Source organism: Delphinus delphis, chromosome 13 (genome assembly GCF_949987515.2).
Source record: "Delphinus delphis chromosome 13, mDelDel1.2, whole genome shotgun sequence".
In the NCBI taxonomy this organism is placed as follows: domain Eukaryota; kingdom Metazoa; phylum Chordata; class Mammalia; order Artiodactyla; family Delphinidae; genus Delphinus; species Delphinus delphis.
The window spans coordinates 24,457,466-24,485,419 of NC_082695.1; the positions used below are offsets into that span (position 1 = coordinate 24,457,466).

General features: G+C 50.5%; 1 protein-coding gene across 1 annotated transcript; it reads left to right on the forward strand.

Annotated features, from left to right (window-relative positions):
* Positions 1-1,412: 1,412 nt before the first annotated feature.
* LOC132436418 (uncharacterized) lies at positions 1,413-27,954 on the forward strand. The gene is made up of 8 exons (XM_060029310.1): positions 1,413-1,510; positions 1,614-1,928; positions 7,216-7,512; positions 22,605-22,611; positions 22,817-23,033; positions 26,550-26,584; positions 27,344-27,435; positions 27,553-27,954. Exons 1-8 carry the CDS (start codon positions 1,465-1,467, stop codon positions 27,945-27,947), a joined length of 1,404 nt encoding a protein of 467 aa, XP_059885293.1. The 5' UTR covers positions 1,413-1,464; the 3' UTR covers positions 27,948-27,954.

Here is a 27,954-nt window from a genome sequence, read left to right on the forward strand (position 1 = left end):
AGGGGGTCATTCTTCTTGGGGAATAGCCTAAACCTTCCTGAAATCTAATCACAAGACACAAACCAAGGGCGAGTCTTGTGGGCAGGTCTATCGAAGGACACTAGTCTCAGGCTGTGGGGTAACTCTGATGTGCTCAGATCCTACGTGTATTCCTGCGCCTGAGTGCAGGTCCTGGATCCAAGGGAAACCCAACATCTCACCATCAGGTCCAGGCTATGTTCTATCGCAGGATGTGCTCTGTCTCTGTGAAGAAACACACACACAGCCCCACACAAATACAGACAGACAGACAGACACCCCCACACACACACCCAGCGCCATCACTCCTGGGTCCCCTCCACAGTACCCAGGAAAGAAGCAGGAATCTGTTCTGTGGGGACCTGGACCTCCTTCTGCATCACCCCTGGGGCCCTGTGCCCAGAGGCAGGAGCATAAATCCTGGGATGCAAAGGACAATTACACCAATTGTCAACTTTCCTCGTAATCAGGAACTAGACATTTCAGATACTGAGAAAGTGACAATCTTGGGAAACACCAGTCAGCCCTGATTCTCTGTCTAAAAACACAATGGGTCCAGCATCTGGACACAGGTGTCTGACCTCAGGGAGGCGCCAGCTCTGGGGTGAGCCCATGCAGTGGATGAGGAGGGACAGGGTCACTGGTGCTGAGCTGGGAGGAGGAGGAGGAGGAACAAGTTGGGGGGGTCAGAGCTGGGGGCTCAGCCCCACTCAGCTGCCTCCCTGGGGCTTGGTCATCCCCATCTAAGGCCACCAGGAGGCAGCAAGGGCCTGGGTTTGGGGGGGTTCTGGTCTGGTTTCCTGACCTGTATGAAGCCCCCAGGTGCTGCCTCCTGAGCCCCTAAAGGAGAGTGTGGGGTCAGCGTCCTCAATCTGCTCTGCTTCATAAGCCCTTTGCTAGGAAGGCCAATAAAGGTCCCAGGGCGCCTCCTCCGAGCCCTGCAGAGGCAGGGGATGGGGAGCAGGGGCCCCGTCCTGCTGAGGGGACAGGTGAGGGAGGGGGATGCACACCTCCAGCTCCCCTGTGGTGCCGGGAGGAGACGGGATGGAATGTCTAAGTCACCCCAGCCCCTCGGGCCCCTGTCCTCACCTTCCACCCGCAAAACCCAAAGAGTGGTTATCGGGATTATTGGCCAACGACGTCTTGACTCAAATAGTGCATGACAGGGACATCCAGGGTGGCCCAATTTCCTGGGCCCTGTAGTGGTCAGTGCCCTGACTAAGGACAACGTGTCACAGAGTTTTCATCCTCTCAGATGAGCCCTGCTTTCCATGGATGCCTCCAGAGCCTGGTCAGAGGGGTGAGGAGAGAGTGAGTAAGGGCAGGTGCAGGAAGCTGATTTGCATGGAGGTCCCTCCCTCCTCTGAGGGGGAGGGGATAAGAGAGGTCTGGGGGAGCAGGCCCAGGGCTGGGGGCTCAGAAGGCAGCGTCCGGGGCATCTCCACCATGGCTTGGGCTCTGCTCCTTGTCACCCTCCTCACTCAGGACACAGGTGAGGTCTCCAGGGAAGGGACCCCAGGGACATCTGGCTGATCCTTTGTGTCTTTGTCCTCACGGTGACAGAACTGACTAGAGTGTGTTTCTCCTCTTTCCAGGATCCTGGGCCCAGTCTGGCCTGACTCAGCCTCCCTCAGTGTCCGGGAATCTGGGACAGACGGTCACCATCTCTTGTGCTGGAACCAGCGGTTATTTCAGCTGGTACCAACAGCTCCCAGGCATGGCCCCCAAAACCCTGATTTATGATGACAATGAACGGCCTTCAGGGATCCCTGATCGCTTCTCTGGCTCCACGTCTGGCAACACGGCCTCCCTAACCATCTCTGGGCTCCAGGCTGAGGACGAGGCCGTTTATTACTGTAGCTCAGCTTCAAGTAGTAGTACTTGGCACAGTGGTCCAAGGTCACGGGGAAGTGAGACCAAAACCTCCCTTTAGCTCCCTCCAGCCCCTTCACTCTTAAATACAGGCTTTCAGTTGTTGCTTGTTTGTTATTATTTTATTTGCCAATAATTACAAACTTAAATGAATTTGAAGATTTCATAAGGAACTGCTTCATACCTTTTTCCCAGATCCATCATTTTTCACTATTGCCATCTTCGCTTTTCATTACATCAGCTTATCTCTCATTTCCTCTCTTTGCCTATATGTGTGTGTGTGTGTGTGTGTGTGTGTGTGTGTGTGTGTATGTATTTGGATGTGTATCCATATATAAACATCCATAAATATACATACTCAACACACCCACACATGTAAACAAAACATTCATTTTCTGAACCACTGGGAATAGGTTTCATCCATCAGCATCTAAGACTTAATACTTTTCGGTTAGACAGAGTTCACATGAAATCACAGTCATCATTTAAGGTGTAGAATCAGGGTTTTTAATGTATTGACAAGTTAGTCCATCCATGATCACTCCAGAGTCCAGATGCTTCCTGCCCCTCAAGACACATGTCATCCACCTGCAGTCACTCCCTGTCCCCCTCGGACCTTTGTGCCAGGATCCCCCCACATAGCCTAATGTTTCCAGGCTCATTCCTGTGGAAGCATATTCACTACTTCCCCCTTCTTACAGCCGAATAATACTGCATTATAAGGATGTACTTCATCTGATGGATCAAGTAATCAATTCACAGATTCACATTCATTTTTTCTCTCTCCTGTCACAACCCATTACAGAGTGATCCTTTCGGGGCCTAGGGAATGAAAATTCTAGGTTCACCTCACTTCCCGAAATGAAATGAAAACACGACATTCCCCTCAGGGACGTCTTCAGGAGGCAGTCAAGGCTTCCTCTTCTCTCCTTCTCAGAGCCTCCTAAGGATCCCGGGTGGGGGCGTCTCCCCTTCCCTCTAGGTGCTGTTTGCATGTGTCCTGGATGAGCTGGAGGGGCAGGGAGGGGACACGGTCTCAGCTGCATCAAACAGCCTGAGACGGTCTTTGTCCCGACGATGACTCTCTTTTTCTTCCCACATTGTTCAAACGTTCCAGGTGCCTGTTTCTACCATCTGCAAGGCTTCAAGGGCAGGTTTGCATCTTACACTTGCAGATTTTCGTGAAAATGTCCTCCATGTCTGAGTCCTGGTCTATGTAGCTAAGGAGAGGAAAAGTAGTCATGTCTGTTTCTGCGTATTTTGCACAATTCCTTTGATTATGAAATGCAGCATTCCTGAAGAAGAATGTGTCAAATGCACACTCACAATTTAAGGAGGAATCATAAACAGAAACCACATAACCCCAGAGGAAATCTACCCCCCAAAGCACATCTGTCTACCCCACTCCCCGATTACCTGGTTTGCTGACTCCAGGGTTAATCATTCCATGGCCTTTCTTTACATTCCTGCCCCAGCCTTCCTAGATATGCATCCCCCAAACAACATAGTTTGAAACAGTGGGTACAAGCATCCAACCCGCTGAGTGAGGAAAGGGTAGTGTGTCTACAGGTGAGGCCCCAAGAGACATGGACCCTAACAGAGGCTCAGCTTGGTCCTGGGCGGGGCTTCCCTGGATTTCCTGGAGCCCGTCCTGAAGATGGCAGACAGGGTCCCAGAGGAAAGACAAGGAAGCCTAGAGTCAGGCATCTGGCCTTGTGGGATTCGGGTGGGTCCTGTATTTCTAAGATGAATATTGTCAGGGTATCAGCTGTCCCACGTTTCCTGCTATTCAGCGGGACGTGGACTCCAGGAGTTGTCTGAGATCACTTCACTGGGAGGAAGCGAGAGAGATTGTTCCTGGCTGATCAAGACCCTAGAAAATTGTTCATGTCAAGACAATCCTAGCCAGCCATACAGTACAAATCAGAATCTGGGCAATGCGCATCCAACTTTACAGGATGGTGTCAGGTATGTCAGCACCTGGATGATGTCAGCTTCCTTGTAGGTGAATATTTCTGCCGGTTGCCCATTGGAGAAAGGCCTCCATGGGAGATGGCCATTCCAGAGAGGTGGGCAGAGGCTACAAAACTCTGGAGGAACACAGGCTTCTCCTCCTGAGCCCCACAGAGTCAGCTCTGCCGTGCCCCCTTATCCAGGACATGTGGTTCACCCTCTCCCTAGAGCAAATCTGTCAGTGGGGTTAGTGGGCAGTGGTCTACCAGCCTCACGACTAAAAGGAGAGAGAATCTGCAGATCTACCTGCATCTGTAAGGACTCACACTCATTATAATTGTTAAGTTACCTCAGCTCATCACGACCATACTCACCACCGACCATGACCTAAGGAACGACAGGTCTACTTAGCACCACTGCAGACCTGGGACTGGCCTTTCTCCGGAAAAAGTCAGTAAACGCTTGTCGACATGCATCTTGGCTTCCATATTTGTGATTTTCTGTACTCCTATGTTCTCTGGACTCTTCCTAAACTCTGATATATGACTCTGACTATCAGTATTGTTTGACTTGGGTTTGGAAGAAACAATCATAGTTGTGCATGTGCTCCACGTACCCACAATAACCAGAGTGAAGAACTCTGGGACAGGCGTTTGTGTCGTGAGGTTGGGGAGAGGGAGAGAGAGGAGGAAACATTGTGGTAGAATCTGCAGGGAACTGGGTTTTCTTTTTCTTTTTGACCCCACCAAGTGGCATGTGGGATCTTAGCTCCCCGAAGAAGGATGGAAACCGTGCCCCCTGCATTGGAAGCACTGCGTCTTAACCACTGGACCACCAGGGACGTCCTGGAACTAGTTCTTTAGCTGACATTTTCCTAACATACCAATAGTCAATCAACCTGAAGAAGGGTCTCAAAATTGTCCACAGCTCAAGATTTCATTACAATGAAAGTCGATGTGGTTGCCCTCACGTTTCTACACCCTGAGGCGTGTCAGGATTCTGGATGTGAGGGTTTCTCTGTGTCTCTCTGTCTCCTCTCCTTTGGGGACTCCAATTATTTGTGTATTAGGTCAATTGAAGTTCCATAATTTGTGGATACTACTTCATTCTTTTATTTCATATTCCCCCCTTATGTTGAATAAGGGGCTGTTTCCATTGCATGACTTCAAGTCAGAAATCTTTCATTATCCAGTGCTCTGTCTGTCGTTAATCCCATCTGCTGGAATTTTCTCTGTAGTAGATTCACTGTGTTTTTTCCACCTTCTATTGCTTAGCTGAGACTTTCTTTTTTTAAAACATTTTATTGGAATATCGCAGATTTACACTGCTGTGTTAGTTTCTGCTGTCCAGCAAACTGAATCAGTTATACATATACACACATCACTCTTTTTTAGATTTTTCTCCCATATATTGGCTGACACTCTGTATCTGTCTATTGACTTCAGTAGGTTCTGTCCTTATTTCTTGCATCATTTTTCACAAACTGGATGAATATCTTTGTGACATAATTCCAGCAGATCTGTTAACAGAGACATGCTCTGTTAACTTTCCCTTCCATACAGTTGAGCTGTTCTGGTTTTCCATATGCCAAGTGATTTCAGTCTATCCTGGTGTGGCCAATATTATGTGGTGAAACTATAGGTCTTTAAATCCTATGTTGGCATTTTGGTTTAATCAGACTGTCAGCCCGGGTGAGTCCAGGTGGTTAATTCCATCCACCTTTTGTGAACTGTGCTTTCCATGTCAGTTCATTTACACAAACTTGGACCTGCTCTTCGGAAACGTCCTACAAGGAGCTGCACAGCAGGCAGTCTGGGGACCCGGGTTGTTTTCTGTCCCTCAGGTTCCAGGGCCTTGGTTGGCACCATCTGAAGCCACCAGGGGGCAGCAAGGGCCAGGATTCAGGGAAGGTACCTGTGGCTTATACTGTCCTGTGTGAAGTTTCAAGAGCTGCTTCCTGCGTAACCCCTCTTAGTCCCAAAGCATTTGTGCCCCAAGAAATCATCTTCAAAAGTGCTACTAAATGGCCCAGGGCTCAGGCTTGGGCCTCAGACTCAGAGCACTTTGGAGACAGAGGCTGGAGGGGAATCTGAGGACCCTCCCAATTGAGGGGGTTGAGAGGGAGTTGGGAGTGGGGGAGGGATGGATTGGGAGTTTGGGACCAACAGACACAAACTACTATATATAGGATGGATAGACAACAAGGTCCTACGGTATAGTACAGGGAACTGTTTTCTATATCCTATGACAAACCATAATGGAAAAGAATAAGAAAGAGAATGTATATATAAATGAATAAGTGAGTCACTTTGCTGTACAGCAGAGATTCACACAACATTGTAATCCAACTATACTTCAATAGAAGTTTTTTGTTCCTTTTTTCTCTTTTTTTTAATTTTTAAAAATTCTTTAGTTGCGCCACGCGACATGCAGCACCTTAGTCCTCCGACCATTGATCAAACCCACACCGCCGGCAGTGGAAGTGTGGAGCCTTAACCACTGGACCGCCATGGAAGTCCCTTGAATAAATTTTTTTTTTTTTTTTTTTTTGCGGTACGCAGACCTCTCACTGTTGTGGCCTCTCCCGTTGCGGAGCACAGGCTCTAGACGCGTAGGCTCAGCGGCCATGGCTAATGGGCCCAGCCGCTCTGCGGCATGTGGGATCCTCCCAGACCGGGGCAAAAACCCATGTCCCATGCATTGGCAGGCGGACTCAACCACTGCGCCACCTGGGAAGCCCTTCAATAAAATTTTTAAAACAGAAGTAGTTGAGGGGATACTGGTGCGCAGCTCTGCCTTTAACTCTCAGAAAGCGGGGCAGTTGGATTTTTCAGCCGCCTGGGCTCAGGGCCTCTCCTTTGTCCCAAGAGCACAGAGAGGACCTTCTGGGATTCCTCCCCCAGGAAGCACCATGACTCTCACACCAGGAGAGACAGGAAATCCCAGGCTGGATTCCTTTCCCACATCCTGTCATGGACTCGTTCTGTCCTCACACACCATGTGAAGGAGTTAAGTCTCCAATAATCTCTGCTGTGCAGGGATGTAGAAGAATCTGGAACAAACCATGTCAGAAGGGGTGAGCAGAGAGGGGGAGGAGGGGCAGGTGCAGGAAGCTGATCTGCATGGAGGCCCCTCCCTCCTCTGGGTGGAGGGGATAAGAGAGGTTTGGGGGACCAGGCTGAGGGCTGGGGGCTCAGAAGGCAGCGTCTGGGGTGTCTCCACCATGGCCTGGGCTCTGCTCCTTGTCACCCTCCTCACTCAGGACACAGGTGAGGCCTCCAGGGAAGGGACCCCAGGGACATCTGGCTGATCCTTTGCGTCTTTGTCTTCAGGGTGACAGAACTGACTAGAGTGTGTTTCTCCTCTTTCCAGGATCCTGGGCCCAGTCTGGCCTGACTCAACCTCCCTCAGTGTCCGGGAATCTGGGACAGACGGTCACCATCTCTTGTGCTGGAACCAGCAATGACATAGGGAAATATAACTATGTCAGCTGGTACCAACAGCTCCCAGGCACGGCCCCCAAAGCCTTGATTTATGAGGTCAATAAACGACCCTCAGGGATCCCTGATCGCTTCTCTGGCTCCAAGTCTGGCAACACGGCCTCCCTGACCATCTCTGGGCTCCAGGCTGAGGACGAGGCCGATTATTACTGTAGCTCAGCTAGAAGTGGTAACACTGTGCACAGTGGCCCAAGTTCATTGGGAAGTGAGACCAAATCCTGCCCTGGGTCACAGGCTCCCCGTTGCTGTGACTGCTGGTTGCTCATTTGCATCTGTGGTTGAAGCATTTACAGCTGAGAGGAGATCTGAGGACCCTGCAGAGGGATGAGGACAAAGGACAATGTGTGATTTTCCTGTTTGTTGTCCCTGCTCTTTGACCTGCATCTGAGTGGGCTGAACCAGGGAGGGTTGGGGACACACTCTGGGTCTCAGAATTGTCTCTGTCCTGGCATCGGTGAACCCTGTCCAGGGACAGCCCTACAGGAAGGCAGTCTTCTAATACGATGGGCACTTTGCAACATGGCTCCAGTATGGAGGGTGGGTTGGAGGGTATGTCCTCCCTTCCTCAGTGATATCAAGGTCACATGTTTCCATGAAGAGCCAATGCAGCTTCCAGGTGGAATCCTAGCACATCTGAGAATTCACACCTCTGAGAATTCATTGAAAAACAGGCGTGAGTGCCGTGGCTTCAATATTAAATTTTTCTTGAACCTGAAAGACAGTTTTCAAATGGAAACATTACTAAAATGTAAATTATGTGAATTCAGTAGTTAAAAAAAATTTGTTTTTTATGTTTTGTTTTGGTTTTTGTTGTGTTTTCTGCGGCCATGCCACGCAGCTTGTGGGATCTATGTTCCCTGACCAGGGATCGAAACTTCACCCCCTGCAATGTAAGTGCTAAGTCTCAACCTCTGGACCGCCAGGGATATCCCAAATTCAATAGTTTAGACGAAAAAGTACGTTGGTTGGATTCCTCAGGACACATCATCCCCACAGTAACAAGTGAAGAGGAACATTTGATAACTGTGTGTTCAGGCATCCAGGACTGGAGAGCAGCTCTTTCTTGGGGTCCTGGCTCCTGGCTCTCATGAAGTTGGAGTCACGTGTCTATCGGGCTGTTTTCAAGTGTCAATCGGTCCTCTATCTTTGGAAGGCTCATCATATATGGCTCACTCTATGCCGGTCCTGGGCACACTTTTCTTGTCTAAATCATCTTCCTGATAAACCTGATTTTTTTTAACCCAACCAATTAGGCCCCTTATTTTCCAAGTCTATGTTAGTCTCAATCTGTGTATTCATTTGTCTTTATCACAGCATTTTACAAATGACCAGAATCTTTGGTCTTTCTATCTATATCATCAGAGCTCAAGTAGAGTGTAGAAAATATTGACCAACTTCATTGCTAAGTTCTACTTTCATTGGGATTATAGCTGCTAATAAGTGTGCAGTGCGGGAATCAGTGTTTTTACTCTCCTGAAATAGCCTCTGTTATGATTTCTACCCTCCACCATTATTATGGAAACAGCCGTTGCTCCTTTGCATCTGTCCTGTTATTTCTTTCTTCTTTTTTTCTGTTAAACATATAGCTGCATTTATAATCAGTGTTACATTTTTCAAAGCAAGACTTTTTCTTTTCATGAGAATGACCTCAATCTGGCTTTCCACATGTTCAGAAGTCACATTCTACAAAGTAGACTGAGCTGTGATATCAAATATTCCCCTGAATATAGTAACCCTGAGCTTGCAGTTTAAACAATCCAGTGTGGGTACTTGTAGGCAGATGTGTGTGTTCGTGCCTAACAATCAGAGCAAAGGTCACCTTGTGTCCACACACGGACCCCTCCCCACTCCCGTCCTCACTGCAGGTACTAACAGCTCTGTCACTGAGCAGGATATGGATGGGTTTTCAAAAGAGCACGATGGGATACACACTGAATCTAGAGGATCATTGATTCCCTTCTGTCTGATGAGAAAACTCCTGGAGAAGTTTTGACCCAATATTTTAGGTGGGTTTGGAAACGTATGTTTGACTAAGAAAACAGGTACTTTCTATCATAGATGATATTTTGATTCTCGGAATCTCAATGAAATGAAAATCTCGGGACACGAAGCAACAGACTCTAGTCAAGAGCATCTCTTGCCATTTTGTGCCCCGTCCAATGTGATGCCCAAACATACTCCTGACAGCATGTGGGACCCTGCTCTGGACTGAAGGTGTGTCTTGTTTTTTATCCACATCCCGGAAGTGGGAACAGGAGCCCTTGCTCAGGTTTGGGGGCGGGGTGGACAGAGAGGAAATTTCCTAAGAGTTCACAGTGAATGAAGGGTCGAGGGATATCCGATGGGTTACGTTTTCTGGAGCAGAGATGAAGAATCTCTGAAAATTCGATTAAATTTTTAAAAAATCTCCGTACTCTTTGCTGTTGTAATATGTTCAAGGCAGAATACGACTCATGGGAAATCCAATAAGGATTCACCATCAAAAGTGGGTAGACAATAACTTTCCTGCAGGTGGTTTGCTTTGGTTATTTTCCCACTGCAAACGTATGGCATATTTAAAGGATAAACCAAGAAGGAAGCAGTGGACATTAGCCTGTGTTGTGGAGAAAGAAGATCTGGACTATTTGTGCATTTTCTCCCTATGAGGATAAAACATGTGCTGACTGGCAGAGGACTCCCTCCTGCTATATGGGATCCCTCCTCATGGAGGCTGGGTGGCAGCCTGAGGCTCTTGTGGGAGCTCTGGCAGCTCTTAAAATCCACAAGGCAGAGGCTCCAGACCAGCTTCCTGGTGGGGGGGCAGCGAGTGTGGCCGCATCTGGGGTCCCTGCCTTGGGATCAAGGAGCCACAGAGAGAAACCAACAGGGGTGTAGACAGGAGCTCACACTGAAAGTCTGGAGAGCAGGAGTTCCGAGTGTGGACCTGATAATCCTCTCACTGGAGCTTGTTCCAAGGGTGGTGGGGAGATGTGGGGAGTTTCCAGTGCTCCTGACTTACTGCTTCTCTGGGTGGTCCTGGGCTGTCCAGGGAGGGGTGGAGTTTAGTGCAGACCCTGATTCCCATGATGACTTTTACCCCCCGGGTGCAGACGGCAGGAGACGGAGGGAAACCCTAGACCCTGGTTTGCTGCTTGTTTTCTCAGATCGTCCTGTGTCGAGTGTCCCCAAGACCACAGGCAACTACTTTTGTCATTAAGAAGACCCACAAGACTCAGTAGAGAGGTGTCCTGGTGGCTGTGATTTCCTTCAGTGAAGGGAGACCAAGCAAAATCAGCAAAGGGCTTGGTGGATGAGGTGAAATCTGAGGAAACGAGGATAAACTTCCAGGAAACCTTTTCCAAGGTCGGGCTTCATCACCACGGTTAAATGGTGACAACGTGTGTGAAGAATTGTCCCCCAGGGAGCCTCATCAGACCCACAAGACTCTTACTGGAGGCTGGTCTCCTAGGCATCCTGTGCCTGGCATCTACCGAAATTCCAGATTCCCGCTGGGGAGCAGGTCAGGGCTTCAGAATAAACCATAAGGTTGCAGGAAAGTGGAGACTCAGGGGGGCATTCTTCTTGGGGAATAGCCTAAACCTTCCTGAAATCTAATCACAACACACAAACCAAGGGCGAGTCTTGTGGGCAGGTCTATCTAAGGACACTAGTCTCAGGCTGTGGGGTAACTCTGATGTGCACAGATCCTACGTGTATTCCTGCGCCTGAGTGCAGGTCCTGGATCCAAGGGAAGCCCAACATCTCAACATCAGGTCCAGGCTATGTTCTATCGCAGGATGTGCTCTGTCTCTGTGAAGAAACACACACACAGCCCCACACAAATACAGACAGACAGACAGACACCCACACACACACCCAGCGCCATCACTCCTGGGTCCCCTCCACAGTACCCAGGAAAGAAGCAGGAATCTGTTCTGTGGAGACCTGGAGCTCCTTGTGCATCACCCCCGGGGCCCTGTGCCCAGAGGCAGGAGCATAAACCCTGGGATGCAAAGGACAATTACACCAATTGTCAACTTTCCTCGTAATCAGGAACTAGACATTTCAGATACTGAGAAACTGACAATCTTGGGAAACACCAGTCAGCCCTGACTCTCTGTCTAGAAAACACAATGGGTCCAGCATCTGGACACAGGTGTCTGACCTCAGGGAGGCGCCAGCTCTGGGGTGAGCCCATGCAGTGGATGAGGAGGGACAGGGTCACTGGTGCTGGGCTGGGAGGAGGAGGAGGAGGAACAAGTTGGGGGGGTCAGAGCTGGGGGCTCAGCCCCACTCAGCTGCCTCCCTGGGGCTTGGTCATCCCCATCTAAGGCCACCAGGAGGCAGCAAGGGCCTGGGTTTGGGGGGGTTCTGGTCTGGTTTCCTGAGCTGTATGAAGTCCCCAGGTGCCTCCTGAGCCCCTAAAGGAGAGTGTGGGGTCAGCGTCCTCAATCTGCTCAGCTTCATAAGCCCTTTGCTAGGAAGGCCAATAAAGGTCCCAGGGCCCCTCCTCCGAGCCCTGCAGAGGCAGGGGCGGGGGGCAGTGGCCCCGTCCTGCTGCCGGGACAGGTGAGGGAGGCGGATGCACACCCCCAGCTCCCCTGTGGTGCCGGGAGGAGACGGGATGGAATCTCTAAGTCACCCCAGCCCCTCGGGCCCCTGTCCTCACCTTCCACCCACAAAACCCAAAGAGTGGTTATCGGGATTATTGGCCAACGACGTCTTGACTCAAAGAGTGCATGACAGGGACATCCCAGGATGACCCCATTTCCTGGGCCCTGTAGTGGTCAGTGTCCTTACTAAGGACAACGTGTCACAGAGTTTTCATCCTCTCAGATGAGCCCTGCTGTCCATGGATGCCTCCAGAGCCAGGTCAGAGGGGTGAGGAGAGAGTGAGCAAGGGCAGGTGCAGGAAGCTGATTTGCATGGAGGTCCCTCCCTCCTCTGAGGGGGAGGGGATAAGAGAGGTCTGGGGGAGCAGGCCGAGGGCTGGGGCTCAGAAGGCAGCGTCTGGGGCGTCTCCACCATGGCTTGGGCTCTGCTCCTTGTCACCCTCCTCACTCAGGACACAGGTGAGGCCTCCAGGGAAGGGACCCCAGGGACATCTGACTGATCCTTTGTGTCTTTGTCCTCAGGGTGACAGAACTGACCAGAGTGTGTTTCTCCTCTTTCCAGGATCCTGGGCCCAGTCTGTCCCGACTCAGCCTCCCTCAGTGTCCGGGAATCCGGGACAGACGGTCACCATCTCTTGTGCTGGAACCAGCAGTTATGTCGGCTGGTACCAACAGCTCCCAGGAATGGCCCCCAAAACCCTGATTTATAATAACAATAAACGGCCTTCAGGGATCCCTGATCGCTTCTCTGGCTCTAAGTCTGGCAACACGGCCTCCCTGACCATCTCTGGGCTCCAGGCTGAGGACGAGGCCATTTATTACTGTATTTCATATGCTGGTGGTTACGCTATGCACAGTGGTCCAAGTTCATGGGGAACTGAGACAAATATCTCCTCTGAGTTCACTCAGCCCTTCACTCCTAAACTGAGGTTTTCATTTGCTTTTGTTATTAGTTTATTTAGAAGCAATTATGAACTTAAACAAAAATGTATAGTTTACATAGAGAACTGCTGCATAACCTTTTTCCAGATTCACGAATTTTAAATACTTTGCCATAATGGCTTTTCTTATATCCCATTTTCTCTCATTCCCTCTCTGCCTTTGTACGTCTATCCGCACACACATCCATACGCACACACAGCACACACTCAGGAACACAAAGCATTTATTTTCTGAATCATTTGAGAGTAATTTGTATCTATCAGCAACCAAGTCTGCGTATTTTTTCTCACATAGGATTCCGAATCCATCACATACATCCTTTTAAGCTGATGGATCCAGTGGTTTTTAATAGAGTCACAGGTTTGAACATCCACTAACACTCAGTCTTCCAGGATATTTTTCATCCTCATAAAAGGAACACCTCATCCGTCACCAGTCAATCCCCTTCCCTTAGTCCCTCCAGCTCTCAACCCATTTTTTTAATAGATTTATTTATTTTATTTATTTACTTTTGGCTGCGTTGGGTCTTCATTGCTGTGCATGGGCTTTCTCTAGTTGTGGCGAGCGGGGGCTACTCTTCGTTGCGGTGTGCAGGCTTCTCATTGCGGTGGCTTCTCTTGTTGCAGAGCACGGGCTGTAGGCGTGTGGGCTTTCGTAGTTGTGGCACATGGTCCCTAGAGCGCGCGGGCTTCAGTAGTTGCTGCACGTGGGCTCAGTAGTTGTGGCTCGCAGGCTCTAGAGCGCAGGTTCAGTAGTTGTGGTGCACGGGCTTAGCTGCTCTGCGGCATGTGGGATTTTCCCAGACCAGGGCTCGAACCAGCTTTCTCAGCTTTCTAGGTGTAGAGAGTGGCTCCTGGGACTTCCCTGCTCAATAATCAATACTAATCTCTCTCTCGCTCTCTCCCTATGTACATATATTCCTTACAAAAAATTCTTCTTTATTTATATGTATATTTTTTTATTTGTTTTGTTTCCCTAGAGAACCTTAACTAATACAGTCCTCTTACCAGGAAACTCAATCTTCTCATAATGTTCTCATCATAATTATTTTTTCTAAGCTTTTACCTGTTACCTTCTTTCTTTCCCTATAAACACATAGGTCAGTATCAGCATGCTTGAATCACCTTGGCTGGAACAAGGTCATACAGGGACCCCCAGCAGCTGGGTCACAGCACAGGGAGAGGGGTCTCAGCTACTGGACACCAAACAATGTCCTGAGTCAGGTCCCCTTGTGTGTAAGGCTGGTGAGAGGCTACACCTGCCCTACAGGTGTGTGTCCTGGTGGAGACCACAGAGGTGGCACAGAGGCCACTGTCTCAGGATCCTCTGTGGCACCTGCGGGAAGACTTGCTCCCTGACTGTAAGGGCATCAATGGGATCTTTACCAAGAGTCACCTGTGCACAGGCAGCAGGAGCCACCGTGGCCTCTACAAGTTTCTCCTGTAAAGGTGGGAGCACACTCTCCAGCTGAGAAATTGGTCACGTTTTTACAACATGGAGAATTTCCAACAAAACCACAAGGCAGATGTGGAGAGCAGAGGATGCTCCAATAGGAGATTGCTGGAGCCACGACCGTCCAGGTGTGCGATGTGTGGCGTCTCAGGCTGTAGTGCAGCTTCCTGTGAAGCTTCAAATAATTATACTATATTTGAATATATGAATATATTTCTACAATGATGAGAGGAATGTCACTTTGGGTGGAGGTAACATGAAATGGTTTAGCTGTCCCTATGGTCAGGGTATCTGCCAGGGTTGTTACTATTCACATCAACGAGGGATGAGCATCGCTGTCCTGGTACCTTCCTGTGTCCATTGAATTTGGGTCAGGTGTCATTAGACTTTTCTGGCTGTTATGACGTTCTTTTCATAAATGTTGGTATTTAATGAATCCCATATTTATTTTTTTCCAGAAAGGTAAGAATCCAGTAATTGATTTTAGTGATTCTTTTTTTTTTTTTTTTTTTGGGGTGTGTGTGTGTGTGTCTTTGTAAGTATTTCTCTTTATTTTTTTTATAGAAGATTATAGACTATATGAAGGCTTGAGTCGCTTGGAAATCCCTTGCCCATATTTGACACTCAATAAGTAATTGTTGAATGAATAATTTGCTTTCTTTGTTTTTGTTTTTGTTTTGCGGTACGTGGGCCTCTCACTGTTGTGGCCTCTCCCGTTGCGGAGCACAGGCTCCGGACGCGCAGGCTCAGCAGCCATGGCTCACGGGCCCAGCCGCTCCGTGGCATGTGGGATCCTCCCGGACCGGGGCACGAACCCGTGTCCCCTGCATCAGCAGGCAGACTCTCAACCACTGCGCCACCAGGGAAGCCCGATTTTAGTGATTCTTAATAGGTATATGCTTTTACTTTGTTGCCTATCACTCCTATTATGCGTTAGTAGTAATTTCCCTCCTTTAGAGGCAGTCATTCTTATTATATTTCCGTCATGTCTTATTGAGTGGGCGCAAACATCTCAGGAATTTTTAATTCAACCGTGACGCCCGAATCATGAGGGGCCCTGAGTTGCTGCTTGTATGAACAAACGTGCAGCAGAGGCAAGACAGCTCCCGTGACCCCGGGGTTTGCTTCTTGCAGGAAGCACTGGACACCTGGAGTGATCACAGGAGGCCTGTCCACAGCAGTCACCAGATATAAAGATCCAAACTTCTGGGTTCTGACCTGGTGTCAGATGCCTGACTGATTGACCTGTGAAAAGGTCCTGAACCATTCCCCGCTTTATTATAATCTCAAAAAAAGTCATCGTTAAACGAATGTCTACGTAGTACAGCACATACCTCTGTGAAACACACACCAACAATTGTCTCAAATCCAGAGCTAACACTTCCCCACACACCTTTCGTTTCCCGCCCCCAGAGGCTCCCCTTCACCCACCCCAAGCTCAGCCAGGGCCTCACCTCCTTAGCTCCTGGAATGTGGTCGTGTGATATGAACAGTGACACTAAAATCCTTCATCACAATATTCGTGTTCCATAAACTCCTAGTCCATCGCCTGAGGGCTCATGTCCATTTCCAACCAGAAAGGACCCGTCATCCTGAGTGTAATATAGACTGCAAACTCAGCTCTTTCTGGAAAAACACCCTTGGGGAAGCGTGTCTGTGATGAAGAGCCTTTACTTCAGGAAGGTGCCAGGCTCTGAGGGGAGGGCGTCTCAAAGGCACAAAGGGAAGACAGAGAATGTCCGTGTCCCCAAGAACTGACCCCTCCTGCGGAGAAGACCCAGAGCTGGACCCCCAGGCCCCTCCTGACCCGGTCCCTCTTTCAGAGCCTCAGCCCCAGAATCTGCCCCTTGATTCCCTGGGTCATTCTCTATCTGGACGGAGCTCTCCCTCTGTCTCACGTTATCCTTATTTTGTCTACATTTAAGGATTCTGGCATCTTCTCGGGGGCCCGTTTCTCTCATCTGCATCCCTAACGGGACTGGATTAATTTATGTCTCAGGTTCCCTCATCCCTGAGCCCACGTCCACCTCCCATGTGACAAGGCCATCCTGGGGCGAGCAAGGTGACCCCGAGGGGGGCCTTTTGGCTTCCTGATTTTGCAGGTGATGTACCTCATTCTGGAGGAAGTTGAGGGAAGGTGAGGCTTGTCTGCAGGCATGCAGGCCTGGCACTGAGCTGGGGAGGGGGAGGGGAGGCCTGGGTGTCCAGCCCTCACTCATCTGTCTCCCTGGGCTCAGCTCTCACCACTGAGGCCAACGGGAGGCAGCAGGGCCCAGATTTAGGGGAGGTTGTCTGTGCTGTCGTCCTGTCCTGTCCAAAGGCCCAGCAGCTTCTTCCAAGCCAGTCCTAAGGGGGTCATGAGGAAGGGGTGTCCAATATCTCCCGTATCCCATAACCACTCTACTGGACATGCCAGGGAGCATCTCCAACCTCAACCACCACAGAGCAGCGGAGAGGGTGACGCATTAGCAGCTTAGACTAGGGGACTGGGGAGGGCATTTGGGACAAGGCAAGTATCCCTGGCACTGCCTGGGTCCCTGGAAGAGGGGTCACTGGATGTCCCCTCCTCCACAGCATAGATGCCCTGCTCCCCTTGTCCAGCAGAAGGAGGGGAGTTCTTGCTTCCCTCTGTATCCACCACGACCCCCCACAGGAGGAGAGGACACAGCCAGCTGGGCTCCATGTTCTGGGCTCTGTCACCTTCTCAGTCTGTCCTGAATCAGAAAATACATGACAGTCCATTTTAATCTCTCAGGCAGCTCTGCTGTCCAGGGACTCAGACGTTCCCAGAATCAAGGGCCACAGTAGAGGCGGTGCGGAAGGACAGGTGCAGGAAGCTGATTCGCATGGAGGCCCCTCCCTCCTCTGTGGGGGAGGGGATACGGAGGTCTGGGGGACCTGTCCCAGGGCTGGGGGCTCAGAAGGCAGCATCTGGGGCGTCTCTGCCATGGCCTGGGCTCTGCTTCTTGTCACCCTCCTCACTCAGGACACAGGTGAGGCCTCCAGGGAAGGGACCCCATGGACATCTGACTGATTTTTTGGGTCTTTGTCCTCAGGGTGACCTGGGTCTGGTACAGAACTGACCAGAGTGTGTTTCTCCTCTTTCCAGGGTACTGGGCGCATTGCGCCTTGACTCAGCCTCCCTCAGTGTCTGGGAATCCGGGACAGATGGTCACCCATCTCTTATGCTGGAACCAGCAGTGAGAGCAGGGGTAGCAGTTATGTTAGCTCTTAACAACAGCGCCCGGGCACGGCCCCCAAAACCTTGATTTATCAGGTCAGTAAGTGGCCCGCAGTGATCCCTGATCGCTTCTCTGGCTCCAAGTCTGGGAACACGGCCTCCCTGACCATGTCTGGCCTCTAGGCTGAAGACGAGGCTGATTATTACTGTAGCTCAGGTACAAGGAGTAACAGTTTGCACAGTGGTCCAAGTTCATGGGGAAGTGAGACCAAAATGTCCCTGAGTCCACAGTCTCCCTATTGCTCTGAAGATGCTTCTCCTCCCTGAGCTGCCAGCCTCATGCAGCTCGGCCGTGAGAGGTCAGTGGTTTCTGAGCTCCTCCCTCAGCCTACAGTGGAGGCGTTGGGAAATATGATCTTGGGGTTATTGTCTTGGGATGGTAACCACTTCCTCATCCTGTGTGATGTGCCACTCTTGCCAGCTCTTCCACAGCAGTGTGATGGTTAATTTTATGTGTCTATTTGCCTGAGGTAAGATATGCCCATACTGCGTTTAAAACATTATTTCTTGGTGTCTGTGAGGATGTCTCAGGAGGAGGTTGTTGGCATTTGAGTCCACAGACTGAGTAGAGAAGATCACTGGTGTGGTGCAGTGGGCACTGTCCTTGAGTTGAGGGCCTGAATAGAACAAAAAGGGAGAGGAAGGGGACGTTTGCTCTCTCCTCGTCATCAGAGGCATCACCTTCTCCTGACCCTGGACATTGGCACTGCTGCTTCTTCAGCTTTCAATCTCCAACCAGGACTTACGTCCTCGACCCCGATTCACAGGCGTCTGGACTCAGACTGAATTATATCACTGGCTTTCCTGGTTCCTCAGCTTGCTGATAGATTGTGAGACACCTTCAACTTCCATTATGGTGTGAATCAATTCCTATAATAAATTATATATATATTTTCCTGTTTCTCTGGAGTCATGTGACTAATCCTGATTTTGGTACCCGGAGTGCTTCGAGAACAATAGAATTTTAAGGAAGATTTTTCTCAATTGATTCTGAGGTTTCTAGAATTGGCTGTCTAATCTGGTTCTACTGAATGATGCTAATAGCTATTTCCATTAGTACAGAGAGCACAGCTAGTGTATGTCATGAACTGTTCATTGGAATGAGAAAAATCCCTGCCTTGGATTCTTCTAAGCAACCACTTGTAAGAATCGAGGAGCTGATGACCCTGTATATGATATTTTGGAACGTTCTGGGAACCCTACAGAATATCATGACATTGGTATCTGCTTGGAATGTTGCTGGATAGAGTAGGGAGAGAAAAAGATGAGCTTAGTGATTCAAGATCCCATCCCAAGGGCCGCACAAGTGACATGCGAGCTTTCCGGAGTGCCCTGGAGGAGATCCTCATCTCGTGCAGCACCTGGACTGAAATAGCTGAAAAGCCAACCCAGACCCTCCTCCTTCAATTGGCTACATTCCAGCAAAGTTGAGTCCCAGCCTTGTAGTGAAGAAGGCGGTTGGGAAAGAACCGGATCCTGCAGCTTGGGTGGGGATGTGTGGGAGGACCTGAGGGACCTGGGGACATTGAGCCCCTCAATTCTCATGTGTCTTCTTTGCCTGTGGAAGGCGCCTCCCCACCCCCAGTGGTACAGGTCTTTCCACATCTGTCTGGGGCAATTGACTCTGCATTGCCCAAGGAAAAGGTCACGGCTGCCCTGAGGAAGCTGCCACGTGAGGCTGTGCTGATTCTCCTCAGGACCCCCCGCCCCCATTGCCCCTCTTTGCTTCTGGACCAACAATTAGACTCGGGTCCCAGCAATTGTCTAAGATGAGAATAGAGTGTGAGCCTCGAGAGGGACACTGCACTCCAAGAACTGCTTGGTTCTCCTAATTCACACAGACAGAAATCCCCAGAACACGTTGGGAAGGGATTCGAGGGTGGGGGGCAGTGGTGGGAGAAACATCAAGCCGGGTCAGCTGGATTTGTGATCTGGGCTCACTCCACAGAGACTCTGCGTTTCATGTTCCCTGCAACTCGGGGAGGTAGAAAGAGCCTCAGCACTTTGCAGGTTGGCTGGTGGACGCAAAATCCACGATGGCCTCCAGTGAGTGAACTAGAGAAGCCAGACCTGCCTGGAGACAAAGGGATTCAAAAGGTAATGAGATTGGAGCATCCTTGAATGGCCCTGTGCTCACTCTTCTCCAAGCCAGAACTTAGAGTGGGAACTGCAGCCCCTTAGTTGCAAATCCTAAACGCAACGGGAGGAGCTGGATCCTGGGTGGCCGGGGCCAAGGGGTGGGCCTCCTCTACCAAGGGCAAGGCTACCGTCATGGCCAGTGGAATCAAAGCAGCAACGAGAAGAGTCTGATGTGTGCAGATCTCTGTCATTGGCTTGTTAATCGTGGTATTTCTGGAACTGAAAAAGGTAGAAGCCTGCTAAATTCCTACTTGGTCAAAAACAATTCTAGGTCAAGGGAAAAAATTATAAAAATGTTTTCAAATTATTAAAATTCCCCCAAACGCTCATTTTAGGCCCACTGAGAAGACTCTCGGGACTCAGTAGGGAGTCAACCTCATGGCTGTGATTTCCTTCAGTGAAAGGAGACAAAGGAGAATCAGCAAAGGGCAATGGTGGATGAGGTCAAGTCCGAGGGCACCAGGAGAATCTTCCCGGACGCCTTTCCGAGGGACGGGCTTCATCTCCAGCGTCAAATGGTGACAATGTGTGTGAAGAATTGTATCACAGGGAAACTCATCAGACCAACAAGGCCCTTACCAGATGCTGGTTTCCTAGGCATCTCCTGTCTGGCATCTGCAGACATTCTAGACCCTTGAGGGTTTTAGCAAAGCGTTTTTAAAGGCCAGGAGAGAGGTGGTCACAGGGTACATGATCAGCGTGTGCACAGTTCTCTGATTGGCTGATGGTGAAGCAGCACGGTGGAGCCACAGGGCTTAACATTATCCGTCCTTAGGCTCCTTGGGGCTGGGGCTATGTGCTCATGGTCACCAAGTAGTTCTTCCATCTGGTGGGCATTGCGGGGACTTCACATCTGCAAAACAACTCAGAAAATTTACATCAAATACTATTATCCAGGTACTTCAGAGAAGAGCTAAAGCAGAGGATATTGGGGATGCCTGTCCCTGGAAGGTTCCATAGGGGTCTTATTCGGTTACACACACACACACACACACACACACACACACACACACACACACCCAGCACCATCACTCCTGGGTGCCCCCGCCCCATTGTACCCGGGAAGGATGCGGGGGTCTGCTCTGTGGGGACTGGGTACTCCATCTGCATCACCCGCGGGGCCCTGTGCCCAGAGGCAGGAGCATAAACCCTGGGATGCAGACGGAAATTGTACCAACTGTCAGATTTCCTCATAATCAGGAACTAGACATTTCAGATACTGAGACAGTGATAATCTTGGGAAAGACCAGTCAGTCCGCCTTGATTCTCTGTCTAGAAAACACACAAAACACACTGGGTCCAGCATCTCTGTAGACAGAGGAGCCTGACCTCAGCGAGACACCAGCTCGGGGGTGAGGACCTCCCTCTGAGGACAGAGGAGAATCCTCACTTGCACCATGTGGCAGATAGACCTGCCTGAGGAGAGGTCCCTGCGGCTGGGCCCTGAGCTGAACTCTGACCCAGCGCCTCCTCCCAGCCCCTTAAACCCTGGCATCTTCCCTCATTTCCATTAGGGCTCCCTCCATCCTGGCGGGCTCTAACTCCTTCTTACATTATTCCTTTTTTCGAACGCTTTTGAGAATTCAGCTTCATCTCATGGGCCCATATTTCCCATCAGTGTACCTATGGGGGTGGAGTCATTTATCATGTACTTCCCCTGCCCTGATGTGAGATCTCCTGAAGGTCACTGTCCCTGAGACAAGGTCATGCTGAGACAAGATTAGAGACCCTGCAGGGGTGGGTGTGAGTCACCTGGGGAGGCAGGTGACAATTCCATCTTGATGAGGCTGCAGGACAAAGGACAGGGGCAGGGAGGGGATGAGGAGGGACAGGGTGGCTGGCGCTGAGCTGGGAGGAGGAGGAGGAGGAACAAGTGGAGGGTCCCAGGGCTCCTCCTCCGAGCCCTACAGAGGCAGGGGACGGGGGGCAGGGGCCCCGTCCTGCTGAGGGTACAGGTGACGGAGGGGGATGCACACCCCCAGCTCCCCTGTGGTGCCGGGAGGAGACGGGATGGAATCTCTAAGTCACCCCAGCCCCTCGGGCCCCTGTCCTCACCTTCCACCCGCAAAACCCAAAGAGTGGTTATCGGGATTATTGGCCAACGACGTCTTGACTCAAATAGTGCATGACAGGGACATCCCAGGATGGCCCCATTCCCTGGGCCCTGTAATGGTCAGTGTCCTGACTAAGGACAACGTGTCACAGAGTTTTCATCTTCTCAGAAGAGCCCTGTTCTACAGGGACTCAGAGACTCTAGGTTCCAGGGCCAGTCTGGGACCTGGGGTGGGGGGCTGGGTGTCAATGACCTGCTCATGGATTCGATGTGCAGATGCTTCAGAACAAAGAGGTGGGGGCGGGGATGGGACAAGGCTGCAGCTGGGGCTCCCCACAGCCACCCAGCAAACAGCAGGTGTTTCCCCTGGTGGGCCTGTCTCTTTCCCAAACATAGCGACCTTGGAGATAGACATCCAGCAGAGGGCGCTGCGGAATGTCCCCTGCACTGTGGTTCCCAGAGACACAGTCCTGTCCCAGCAGAGACCCTGAAGGTGCAGGAGCTCTTTGCCTGAGGGACTTCAGCTGGTCTTTCTCTCCCTGCAAACCAGCTACAAACAATTCATGCTCCTGTATATACATGTCATCTATGTGTCAAAACGTTTACATCCCTGAGCTATATTCTCCCCCCAGGATGCAGAACATCTAGCGTCCAGGGCCAGGGCAGAGGGGTGAGGAGCATCAGGTGCAGGAAGCTGATCTGCATGGAGTCCCCTCCCTCCTCTGGGGGAAGGGGATAAGAGAGGTCTGGGGGAGCAGGCCCAGGGCTGGGGCTCAGAAGGCAGCGTCTGGGGCGTCTCCACCAAGGCCTGGGCTCTTCTCCTTCTCACCCTCCTCACTCAGGACACAGGTGAGGCCTCCAGGGAAGGGACCCCAGGGACATCTGGAGATCCTGTGTGTCTTTGTTCTCAAGGTGACCTGAGCCCCAGAGCGGGATTTACCAGAGTGTGTTTCTTCCCTTTCCAGGGCATTGGGCCCAGTCTGGCCTGACTCAGCCTCCCTCAGTGTCCGGGAATCTGGGACAGACGGTCACCATCTCCTGTTGCTGGAACCAGCAATGACATCGGGAAATATAACGCTGTTGGCTGGTACCAACTGCGCCCAGGCACAGCCTCCAAAACCCTGATTTATGAGGTGAATAAACGGCCCTCAGGGATCCCTGACCGCTTCTCTGGATCCAAGTCTGCGAACACGGCCTCCCTGACCATCCCTGAGCTCCAGGCTGAGGACGAGGCTGATTATTACTGCACCTCATATACAAGTAGTAGCGCTGTGCACAGTGGTCCCAGTTCATGGAGAAGTGGGACTAAAACGTCCTCTGAGCTCATTCATCCCTTCACTCCTAAACTGAGGCTTTCATTTGTTTTTGTTATTATTTTGTCGTAATTAAAAACTTAAATAAAAATTTAAAGGTCTATAAGGAAGTCTTGCAGAACCTTTTCCCAGATTCACTATTTTTTAATACTTTGCAAGATTCGCCTTTCTCATATCCCGTTGTCTCTCATTCTCTCTCTGCCTTTGTATGTCTATACGCACACACAGCACACACCCAGGAACACAAAACATTATTTTCTGAATCATTTGAGTGTAATTTGTATCTATCAGTAACCAAGCCTTCATATTCTTTCTACCATAGGCTTCACAATCCATCACATACATCATTTTAAGGTGATGGATCCAGTGGTGTTTAATGTATTCACAAGTTTGAACATCCACTAACACTCAATCTTCCAGGGTATTTTCATCCCCGACAAAGGAACTCCTCATCTGTCACCAGGCAATCCTCTTTCCCTGTCACTCCAGCCCTCCAAACATTAATGTACTTCCTGCCTGTTCCAGATTTTTCACACAAATGCCATGATACCCCATGTGGACCTTGGTGTCTGGCTTCTCTCATTCTTTAAAATGTTTTCAATGTTCTTTCCCCTTGAAGCACATATGAGTACTTGATTCCTTCTTATGGTCGAATAATACTGCATCGTCAGCATCGACCTCCTGGTTTGAACATCTAGGTGGACCCAAGCATAAGCACCAGAACTGGGCCATGACCAAGTCTCCTGATTGCCAGAAATTTCCCAGTTTTACCACTGAAACTGCCCTGTCCTGGCTGGACCTCATTGTGGGGCAAATCAGCGTGGATGGTCACTGAGATGGTTAAATTTGTGTGTCGCTTTGACTGGTCACAGGGGACTCAGAGGAAGCATCATTTCTGGATGGGTCTGGGCAGGTGTTCCTGGATGAGATAAGCATTTGAATCTGGGGACTCAGTAAATACATTGCCCTCCCCAGTGTGGGTGGGCATCGCCCAATCTGTTGAGGGTCTGTGCAGAGCAAAAGGAAAAGGAAAAAGAACACGTCTGTGTTCTCTTCTCACTGCACGAGCTGGGACATTTCACCTCCACTTCTCCAGCCCTCAGACTGAAATTTACATCACTGGCTCCCCTGGTTCCCAAATCTTTGGACACAAACTGAATTACATCACCGGCACTCCCAGCTTTCAGGCTGAAGAGATCAGCTCCTGGGAGTTCCGTGCTCAATAATCAATAATAATCTCTCTCTCTCAGTATATATATATATTACTTACATAAAATTCTTCGTTATCTATATGTATATATTTCTTTTGTTTTGTTTCCCTAGAGAACCCTGACTAATACAATCCTCTTACCAGGAAGCTCAATCTTCTCATCATCACTATTTTTACTAAGCTTTTACCTGTTACCTTCTGTCTTTACTTATAAACACATAGGTCAGTATAATCATGCTTGAATCACCTTGGCTTGAAGAGGGTCATACAGGGACCCCCAGCAGCACTGGGTCACAGCACAGGGGGAAGGGGTCTCAGTTACTAGACACTGAACCGTGTCCTGAGTCAGGGTCCCTTGTGTGTAAGTCTGGTGAGACGCTGCAGCTGCCCGACAGGTGTGTGTCCTGGTGGAGACGACAGAGGTGGCACACAGGCCACTGTTCCGGGATCCCCTGTGGCACCTGTGGGGAGACTTGCTCCCTGAGTGTAAGGGCACCAGCTGGATCTTTACCAAGGGTAAGCTGTGCACAGGGCGTCGGGAGCCACCATGGCCTCTCTGAGTGTCTGCTCTAAAGGTGGGATACAATCTCCTGATGCGAAATTAGTTACTGTTTTTACAACGGAGAAAATTCCCAACAAAGCAGAGGATGCTTCAGTAGGAGCTTCTGGAGCCATCACTGTCCTGGTGTGCAGTGCGTGGAGTCTCAGGCTATAGCGGCAGCTTCCTGTGATGCTTCAAATAATTTAACTATATATGAATATAATTTTACAATGATGCGAGAAAAAACCCTTTGGGTGGAGGTAACATGAAATGGCTTAGCTTTCTCTATGGTCAGGATATCTGCCACTGTTGTTGTTATTCACCGCAACGAGGGATCAGCGTCGCTGGGCTGTTACCTTTATGTGTCCATTGAATTTCTGGGTTAGGTGTCATTAAACTTTTCGGGATATTTTATCTTTCTTTTCTTAAATGTTGGTATTTAATGAATCCCATATTTAATTTTTCCAGAAAGGTAAGAATCCAGTCATTGATTTTAGTGATTCTTAATAGGTATATGCTTTTACTTTGTTGCCTATCACTCCTATTATGCGTTAGTAGTAATTTCCCTCCTTTAGAGGCAGTCATTCTTATTATATTTCCGTCATGTCTTATTGAGTGGGCGCAAACATCTCAGGAATTTTTAATTCAACCGTGACGCCCGAACCATGAGGGGCCCTGAGTTGCTGCTTGTATGAACAAACGTGCAGCAGAGGCAAGACAGCTCCCGTGACAGAGGGTTTGCTTCTTGCAGGAAGCACTGGACACCTGGAGTGATCACAGGAGGCCTGTCCACAGCAGTCCCCAGATATAAAGATCCAAACCGCTGGGCTCTGACCTGGTGTCAGATGCCTGACTGACTGACCTGTGAGAAGGTCCTGAACCAGTCCCCGCTTTATTATAATCTCAAAAAAAGTCATCGTTAAGTGAATGTCTACATAGTACAGCACATACCTCTGTGAAACACACGCCAAAGATTGTCTCAAATCCAGGGCTAACACCTCCTCGCACACTTTTCCTTTCCCGTCCCCAGAAGCTCCCCTTCACCCACCCCAAGCTCATCCAGGGCCTCACCCCCTTAGCTCATGGTATGTGGTCGTGTGATATGAAGAGTGACACTGAAAACCTTCATCAAAGTATTTGTGTTTCATAATCCCCTAGTCCATTGCCTGAGGGCTCATGTCCATTTCCAACCAGAAATGACCCGTCATCCTGAGTGTAATATAGACTGCAAACTCAGCTCTTTCTGGAAAAACACCCTTGGGGAAGCGTGTCTGTGATGAAGAGCCTTGACCTCAGGAAGGTGCCAGGCTCTGAGGTGAGGGCGTCTCAAAGGCACAAAGGGAAGACAGGGCAAGTCTCTGTCCCCATGACCCCCGCCCCCAAGGATAGGACCCAGAGCTGGACCCCCAGGCCCCTCCTGACCCGGTCCCTCCTCCAGAGCCCCAGCCCCAGAATCTGCCCCTTGCTTCCCTGGGTCATTCTCTGTCTGGACAGAGCTCTCTCTGTGTCTCACATTATCCTTTTTTCTATATTTGAGGATTCAGGCATTTCTCGGGGGCCCGTTTCTCTCCTCGGCATCCTTAACGAGATAGGATTAACTTATATCTCAGGTTCTCTCGGTCCTGAGCCCACTTCCATCCCCCATCACCAACCCTGTCACAAGGCCCTCCTGGGACGAGCAAGGTGACCCCAAGGGGGGCATCTGGGCCTCCTGATTTTGCAGGTGACGTACTTCATTCTGGAGGAAGTCGAGGGAAGGTGAGGCTTGTCTGCAGGGATGGGGGCCTAGCACTGAGCTGGGGAGGGGGAGACCTGGGTGTCCAGCCCTACTCAGCTGTCTCCCTGGGCTCAGCTCTCACAACTGAGGCCACTGGGGGGCAGCAGGGCCCGGATTTGGGGGAGGTTGTCTGTGTTGTCATTCTGTCCTGTTCAAAATCTCAGCAGCTGCTCCCGAGCCAGGCCTAAGGAGGTCACGAGGGAGGGGTGTCCAATGTCTACCATATCCCATAATTCCTATAGTGGACATGTCAGGGAGCATCTCCAGTCTCCAACCACCACAGAGCAGCGGAGAGAGTGACGCCTGAGCACCTTAGCCTAGGGGACTGGGGAGGGCATGAGGGACAAGGAGAGGGTCCTCGGCTCTCCCTGAGTCCCTGGAAGAGGGGTCACGGGATGCCCTCTCCTCCCCAGCATAGATGCCCTGCTCTCCTCCTCCTTGCAAAAGGAGGGGAGTCCTAGGATCCCTCTGCATCCAACATGATCCCCCACAGGAGGAGAGGACACAGCCAGCTGGGCTCCGGGTCCCGGCCTCCGTCACCTTCTCAGTCTGTCCTGAATCAGACAATACATGATAACCTGTTTTAATTTCTCAGGCAGCTCTGCTGTCCAGAGACGCAGACGTTACCAGAATCAAGGGCTAGAGCAGAGGTGGTGAGGACAGGCAGTCCAGGGAGCAGATTTGCATGGAGGCCCCTCCCTCCTCTGGGGGGAGGGGATAAGAGAGGTCTGGGGGAGCAGGTCCAGGACTGGGGGCTCAGAAGGCAGCGTCTGGGGCGTCTCCACCATGGCCTGGGCTCTGCTCCTTGTCACCCTCCTCACTCAGGGCACAGGTGAGGCCTCCAGGGAAGGGACCCCAGGGACATCTGGCTGATCCTTTGTGTCTGTGTCCTCCGGGTGACCTGGGCCCCAGCACTGAACTGACCAGAGTGTGTTTCTCTTCTTTCCAGTGTCCTGGGCCCAGTCTGGTCTGACTCAGCCTCCCTCAGTGTCCGGGAATCTGGGACAGACGGTCACCATCTCTTGTGCTGGAACCAGCAGTGACATCGGGTATTATAATGCTGTCAGCTGGCACCAACAGCTCCCAGGCACGGCCCCCAAAACCCTGATTTATGAGGTCAATAAACGACCCTCAGGGATCCCTGATCGCTTCTCTGGCTCCAAGTCTGGCAACACGGCCTCCCTGACCATCTCTGGGCTCCAGGCTGAGGACGAGGCTGATTATTACTGTAGTTCATATGGAAGTGGTTACACTGTGCACCGTGGTCCAAGTTCAGGGGAAGTAGAACAAAAACCTGCCCTGAGCTCACAGGCTCCCTGTTGCTGTGACTCTGCTGGTTCCTAATCTACAT